At 38.4% G+C, this 7,857-nt stretch overlaps 2 protein-coding genes across 6 annotated transcripts in view; one reads left to right on the top strand and one right to left on the bottom strand.

Annotated features, from left to right (window-relative positions):
• Nucleotides 1-3,856, bottom strand: part of znf281b (zinc finger protein 281b) — an 11,730-nt gene extending 7,874 nt beyond the window's left edge. For 3 of the 5 annotated variants that reach the window (XM_016576150.1, XM_016576153.1, XM_016576154.1), the window contains exons 1-3: nt 3,736-3,856; nt 964-1,376; nt 739-855 (exon numbers count right to left, since the gene is read on the bottom strand). In XM_016576150.1, the coding sequence (XP_016431636.1) occupies nt 739-855; nt 964-1,335 (489 nt within the window). In that variant the 5' untranslated portion in view covers nt 1,336-1,376; nt 3,736-3,856. Of the gene's footprint in view, nt 1-738; nt 856-963; nt 1,377-2,735; nt 2,800-3,735 lie in introns of those variants that run through there. The other 2 variants (XM_016576152.1, XM_016576151.1) reach the window with 2 other exon arrangements.
• Nucleotides 3,857-4,839: 983 nt separating this feature from the next.
• kcnj19b (potassium inwardly rectifying channel subfamily J member 19b) overlaps nt 4,840-7,857 on the top strand; it is a 6,713-nt gene continuing 3,695 nt past the window's right edge. The window contains exon 1 of the mRNA XM_016576155.1: nt 4,840-5,799. Within this exon, the coding sequence (XP_016431641.1) occupies nt 5,134-5,799 (666 nt within the window). The 5' untranslated portion in view covers nt 4,840-5,133. The remainder of the gene's footprint in view (nt 5,800-7,857) is intronic.

The following is a 7,857-nucleotide window of genomic DNA, read 5'->3' as shown; positions in this document are numbered from 1 at the left end:
GGCGAGTTTCTCTCACAAATCTCACAGCTTACCCGCACGCTATAGATCTGAACTGCTTCCGCATCAATGACACGAAAGCTCACTTGCTCTGCTCTTTCCTCAAACACTTTGAATAGGAAGGTGACGTAATTTTGGTCTAGAATCGAAGTACTACATGTCTGCCATCTAGTGGTAGGGAATACAAATGAGATATTACACCATATTAGGAACTACAGTCTATTTGATTAAGTATGACGTCTTTTGTCGCAATTTTGCGACTTTGGCGCTAAGAGGGTTAATCATGAAGCATACAGTGGCCCCACTTTTAACTCTCTCTTTATATTACCCTTATTGCAGATGGATGCACAGAGGAAGACAAGAGTAAGAAGTGCAGTGTGGGAGTACTACACTCAACCAACACCAGTGAAGGCAGTTTTTGTCAGAGCCCTTGTTAGTCTTAATTTTGACATCAATTTTAATATCAGACATATATATTGGTTGAAAATATCGGTTATCGGTCTACTTGATCTGTAATAATCGGTATCGGCCCTGAAAAACACATATCGGTCGACCCCTAAAATAAACGAACACTTCTGTAGACAATTACATTTCTGCTATTGGCATACACTGTCATACAAAAGAGTCTAAAAAGAATGTGCATGATCCATTTGTGACAGTTACATCACAATGTTTGCAATTCAAAATCCTACAAACTATGAAAGTTTTAAATGACAGTGACTGATAAAAGGGTATACATACCTTTGCAGAATCTCCTTGTTTCCTTCTGGCTTTGCCATCTGGTCCTTCTCCATTTGCTCTCCTTCCTCTTCTAGGCCCAGATTCTTTTGGGTCTTTCCCCAGTCTTCCAGAAAACTGCTAATGAAGCACAGAAAAATGGCATGAAATAAAAACAAAAAATAAAGACAGTATAGTACAGTATGCAGTACACAGTGTATCGATAACTCATTTATCATCTAGACTTACGTTACTAAGGCTTAGGTCATGCAAAAGCATATTCTGGTGGTTGCTGAGCGACATGTCCAGCATATCAGTGCTTTTTCCTCCTGCTGTTCCAGTTCCTGTTGCATACATCGGGAGGCGGTAATCCAACTCACTTAGCTTCTCCTGTTTGATACCCATACTGTGGATAAAGCCACCACCATGGTCAGGAGAGTCACGCTCCTTCTTCAGAATCATCTCTTGGGGCAGATCCGACATGGAGGTTTGCGAAGTCAGGCGCGTGAAACTGGTCACTGGAGGTAAATGGCTGAACATGATCATGCTGGGGGGAAAGTTGGGGTCCATGCCACCGTTCCGTAAAAACTCATTGCCTAGCTTGTCTTGGATAATACTCATGCTTGGGTCTTCAACAGGCCAAAGTTCATTGATGAAATATGCTATGAAGACATGAAAATATGTGATGAATTATGAATTAATCTAGTATATTGATGCCATATACTAATGAGTAATAGATAATTAGTAATTTATAGAAAAAAAAAAATAGGTTTAGTGAAAATAAGTGTATTAGTGTAATAATGTGCAATGCTTCATTTTCTTTTATTATTCCTGATCCATAAACATAACTGATTTCATTAATAAGGTCACTACACTATACAGGTGCATCTCAATAAATTAGAATGTCGTGGAAAAGTTCATTTATTTCAGTAATTCAACTCAAATTGTGAAACTCGTGTATTAAATAAATTCAATGCACACAGACTGAAGTAGTTTAAGTCTTTGGTTCTTTATATATTTGAAATTTCCCTCATTAGGCTCATTACAGAGACAACGTGTTTAGAAGTTATTCTAATTTGTTGAGATAGTGAATTGGTGGGTTTTTGTTAAATGTGAGCCAAAATCATCACAATTAAAAGAACCAAAGACTTAAACTACTTCAGTCTGTGTGCATTGAATTTATTTAATACACAAGTTTCACAATTTGAGTTGAATTACTGAAATAAATGAACTTTTCCACGACATTCTAATTTATTGGGATGCACCTGTAGCTGATGATTCAGGGAATTGTGCACATTGTGTATGATATGCCATCATGTGATGCAGCTTTCATGACAAAGCAAAATCAGAGAATTGTTCCACTACTGCTGAATTGGTTTTCCAAGTTGCAATGTGTATTCCACCAGAGGTTATCAGATATCTCTAAAATCAAGATCATAATTGCTGTGCTGTGCACTGGCAATTAAAGACCTCTCCAAAGTCAGAAATATTCTAGTGATTTATCTTATTACTGAAGCAGCTATGAAAGCTGACTAAACCACCAATTATATAGGCAACTTCAAAACTATCATTGTAGGCTATTATTTCAAAATCATAAAACAGAGCAAGCGTTCTTTTTGTCTTTAATGTCGTTACTAAATTGTCAGGAATATTTATAATATGCAAGGTTTAATTGGGGAAATATTAAATTTTTCTATAGGGCCTAATTAGTCTGTTTAAAATATAACAGGACATGATGGCGATTCTTGTGTTTAGATCATTTCAACCAAATTCGGGTCAACAACCCATAAATAATAATAATACATTGTTTTAGTCTTGATTACCCATTGGTATAAGCACAAGTTAAAAGAAATAAATACATACAACCCTAAGAACCGGATTGGTCCTTTTTGATGATCCCTTAGCTAACCTTAGCATCATTAGATTAGAGATTAAAATGACGACTTTGAAACAGTTTTTGCAAACACACAGTAAATTGCTTAAATAAATAATTTAAACACCCTTAATATGTAGTGTATTACCTTTTCAGAAAATAAAACACGGTCCAAGCTGAGTCTGCGGGTGCCCCAGCATTGTTCTCTATTGTGATCAGCTAACGTTAATGGATAGCTGCTTAATCTTATTTATATAACTCCGTCTTTTAATATATATGATTTTCTTTTTTAATTATATCAAGTTTAGGGACACGAATACATTAATTTCACATAGTTGCTATGATTATTAAATACTTTTACATAGCTGAACCGTGTAAAATGTAACCCGTTTAATCAAATCCGGCTAATCTAGTCGTTCATCACAATTACCAAACACATCTCGATCTAAATGACTCCATTAGCAGCTAATGGCTAACGTTAACTAAAGCGAAAGAGTAAGACACGAGAACTTCAATAAGATTTTAAACAAACTCGTGTATGTACATAGACACATTTACACACGAATACACTATATAAGAAAGATAAAACTAAAAGACACAACCAAAATTAAGCGTTTTGTTGAACTACGCGACGAACGGGGCTAGCCAGCAATAGCATGCAGATGAAAGAGCTACACCGCATGCGATGCGCTATAAAGCCCCCATAACAAACGAAGCCGGATACACGGAGAATCGCGCGCTTCCCGTGTAGTTTATTTGATAATAACTGCATTGCTGCAATTTTGTCGCCTTTCTCGTGCTTGCCCTGTACACGAGTGATATATCGTGACCAGTCATCACCATCACTAATTATAGCACACAGACAGTAAAACAATCCGCCGTGAATATAGCGATAAGTGCGATGTAAAGAGCACACTGAGACTGGTATATGTGTACGCCTGCCCTGCAAAGGTAGATTTAATTATTATTTTTTTGCTAAAAGCGCCTTAATCGCCTCAGTCTCAGGCAGCAGAAACAATGATGCTCGGCGCTGAAACGCATCTATCGCTTGAGCAGTTGTGATTTCATTTGGAGCTTTCAGCCGTGCGCAATCCCTCATCTTTAAAACCTCGGGCACAAATAAATAGTACAAACGCAATCCCACTTACTTGTACATGACCACGGCCGACTCGTAGCATTCAAATGAATCCCGGCGCTCGATTCTTTGAGTTACTTTACAGCCAAAACATTGTTCTCTTGCAGCTGTTGGCCTCTTCCATGTTTGTCGACGCTGGGAATTATGGGTTGAGCGGACGGGTCGTGAGAGGAGACAGACGGATACAGGCAAGTCAAGCAGGGGGCCACTATGCAAATGAAGATTGTGCCTATCTGAACATCTGCGACTTTGTCCGGCGTGTAAATTAGTTCTTTACAAAATTGCTGGGACGTTTTTTATTATTAGCCTGCTTATTTCTCTAATCAGTCTATATAGACACTTTTATATAACCTATCTATCTATCTATCTATCTATCTATCTTACATGAACTAATTTTACTGAACACTCTACAAGAAATAAATTAAAATATTTTTTTTTAGCGTATTTATCTTTTTACAGATTTTTTTAAATTTGTTAAATATTTTAATCACCAACTTTCATTCATGTGTATATAAACTGGATGTGACTAACTTTTCAGAAAAAAAAAAATATTTTTTTTGCATATTTTGTCATTTTTACATCAGCTCACAAAATAAGGTGTAGCCTAGTCTAAATATTCAAACTTTTCCAATTCACATTCATTCACATAAAGCCTTTGTATACTGTTTTGAAATAAAAACCATAGTAACACTATGTATTAACACTATGTAGTAATGTATTTAATTTCTTTCAAAAATACAAAAAATATATACCCTTATAGATTTTCATATTTTTTTTGTTTTGTCTATTTTATTGTAGCCTATTTTGTCATTATTTAAATTGGAAATCTGATTATTGTTAACTTTTATACATTCCTGTCATTGTCATTTGATAAACATCACTCAGTGAATTTTATTTATTTATTTTTTGGAGAGTCTTCATCTGTATATATTTCCTCAGCAGATGGCACTGTAATGCTAGTATTTTACAGCAGACACACATGCTCAAGAGAAACGACCCCTTTCTCCTCACACTACTACTGCTGCTCAATGATTTGAACACACACACACAAAAGCACATTTGCTCGCTCGCTCTCTCTCCCTCTCTCTCTCAGCGTATAGGCAGAGAAGAAGCGCGCGTCAGTTCAGATTCAGTGTCGCAGCTTATCTACACTACACATCTCCAAGCTGAGAGAAGTTGCGAGAAGGACACGCGAGCACTTGTTTTATTTTTACTAAATTACTTTTTTTTTTTTTTGCACATCCATACATTTTAATAATTTGTGGATAACATAAATAATCTTAACTGAAAGGCTGCAAGAGTGTGAAGTTGTCGATCTATGGAGCGCTACGCCGTACGTGTGGATACACACCAGCGCGAAACTTAAGTCATCCTTCTAGCGTATTTACCTGCCAATTGTGGCTCGCGCATCATGTCTACGATCAGGCGAAAATTCGGCGAAGACTATCAGGTGGTTAACACCAACCGGGCAATGTCCTTTTCTGCCCCGGCCAAAAGAAAGCGCCAGAGGTTCGTAGAGAAAAACGGGCGATGCAATGTCCAGCACGGTAACCTTGGCGGTGAGACCAGTAGGTACATCTCCGACCTCTTCACCACGCTCGTGGACCTCAAGTGGCGCTGGAACCTGCTTATTTTCCTTTTAACGTACACAGTCGCGTGGCTCATCATGGCATCTATGTGGTGGATCATCGCGTACATCCGCGGGGACCTCGGCCACGGCCACGACGAATCGTACACGCCGTGCGTCGCCAACGTTTACAACTTTCCGTCCGCTTTCCTGTTCTTCATCGAGACTGAGGCGACTATAGGCTACGGGTACCGATACATAACGGAGAAGTGCCCGGAGGGCATCATACTTTTCCTGTTCCAGTCGCTGCTGGGCTCGATCGTGGACGCCTTTCTTATCGGCTGTATGTTCATTAAGATGTCTCAGCCCAAGAAACGCGCAGAGACCCTCATGTTCAGCCAGGACGCGGTCATCTCACAACGGGACGGGAAGCTCTGCCTCATGTTTAGGGTCGGGAATCTCAGGAATAGCCACATGGTGTCGGCGCAGATCAGGTGCAAGCTCATCAAGGTAGCGCTTTCTGTAGAATATACTATTACTAAACTGTCAATAGAGCCCGTGTGGAAGGTGTGGTATGTGTGTGTGTTTGCGCACGTTTTACGAGCACAAAGGCGCATCTCGCAACAATGCTGTAGGGAAAATATCCTACATCAATTTATGTTGTTGATTCTGAACGTAGTTAACTGATCCTCTCGGTGAAGAACAATGTTGGATGTTTTGATGCTTCACGTGACATATGGGGAGGGGAGCTTGCATTGATTTTAAACAGAGCTCGCCATACTGTAAAATTGATCAATGCCTGTTTGCACCGATCTCAGCAGTCTCTGATTTGCATAGAGATCTTGTTTGCTCTCAGAACAAAGAGCAATGACGTGCATAAATGAATTGGGCACATCCCCCTGATTATATGGATTCCCATGGGAAGCCTTGCGGTAAGAGTATACTTGGACAAAAGGTACATTTCCTTCGGCTTAATGTAAACTGTCACAAAGCTATTGGAGCCTGAGTTTAAATATGAGCAGAGTGTTATACCTGCAGCTCAGTTCAGCTCAAAAATTCAAACAGTAGAAGAGAAACACTTTGTAAGGTCCAAGGTCACATTGCATGACAATTGAAAGGGCAAAGATGTTCCTATGCTGTTTAAAATTTCATGCCATCATAAGGAATTCAAGCAAATCCCATGTCCAAGAAAATACATGTATTATTTCATTAAAGTTATATCACCTACCCAGGTCATCTTTCAGCTGTAATTGGTTTAAATACAAAACATATAACCAAAAATAAAATAAACAAAACAATTATAAAATACAAGGCAGAAAATACAAAAACATAATCATCTGAACTGGGAAACAGCCAAATAAAACATTTTAATGAATATTTTAGGTTTGTTTTTCAGTAAAAATATTTAGGCATCATTAAAAAAAATTGCTCTAGAAAATGCATGGCATTACAATATTACATCTTGTTTCAAGAGTATCATGAATTATCTTTGATTGATTTATTTTACCTTATGGACAAATTAACAAAAAATTGTACGCAATCTGTTTTATTTATTTATTTATTTTTTACACAGATTTGCCATTACTGGAAAACAAAACAAAAATACTGATTTAATATTCTTTTTTTACACTGGACAATCGTCATAAGGCAGAAGTCACCAGTGCTTTCCCATTGAGAATGATATAAGAGTGAGAGAACATGGAGAAAGGGCAAAGAAAAAGAGCTCCAGGATTTGCGATAAGAAATATGCAGGACATGGGACTGATCAGAGCGGAAAGGAGTAGAAACACAGAAGGCGGCTGTTGGGGTGGGAGGCTGTGTTCTGAGAAAAGAAGAGCATAATTGACACATGGCTCTCACCACACCACAGTAGGCGCAATGCAGTGAGCACGGGATGACGGATGGCTGACATCATAAGCACCTTCCTCCCTTCTGTTTTGCCCTTTGCTCGTTACTGTCCTATTCAGAACTCTAGAAAAAAACAGCAGCCCATCTATTGCTCAGAGCGGCCTGCAGCGTAAGCACTCTGTCCTCTGCCTCTGAAATTTACAGTCTCTTTTGCTTTCCTTTACTGTTTACTATGGCTAATGCCTGAGAAGTGTTTATATTATAGTGTTTTTACTGGCCCAGGCTGTCTTATGAGTATCTGAAAAAGATAATGATCAACATTTTGAAAATTAAACTTCTCTAAAAATCATTGAAATTTGCAACTGAATGTTCTCCCCCAGGTCAAAAAAGTTCATTTGAGGTGCATGCTATGCACAAAAAAACAAAACAAAAAAAAACATCCCCTGCACTCATCTGTCTAAACTGGAAACTGCATGCTGTACTTCATAAGCTTTGATATGCTTCTTTGTACAGATATTTGAAGGAAAATCATGTGGGCTTTTGTATGCAAAGACGATGGCCTCCCTTGAGTTTTGTGGTTAGAATGGCAGGGAATTTTACTGAATGGCTATATCTCACTCAGGCTGAGGGATTTGACAGAAATGATTAAGATTAAATGTCACCTGAGACTTCATGCTGGGTACGAGCTGTGAGGAACAAAGATAATATTTGTCTCATATA

Source organism: Sinocyclocheilus rhinocerous, unplaced genomic scaffold (genome assembly GCF_001515625.1).
Source record: "Sinocyclocheilus rhinocerous isolate Xijiao unplaced genomic scaffold, SAMN03320098_v1.1 scaffold1676, whole genome shotgun sequence".
NCBI classification, from domain to species: Eukaryota; Metazoa; Chordata; class Actinopteri; order Cypriniformes; family Cyprinidae; genus Sinocyclocheilus; species Sinocyclocheilus rhinocerous.
The sequence above is the reverse complement of the archived record's forward strand: the minus strand, read 5'-3'. Positions and strand labels throughout refer to the sequence as shown.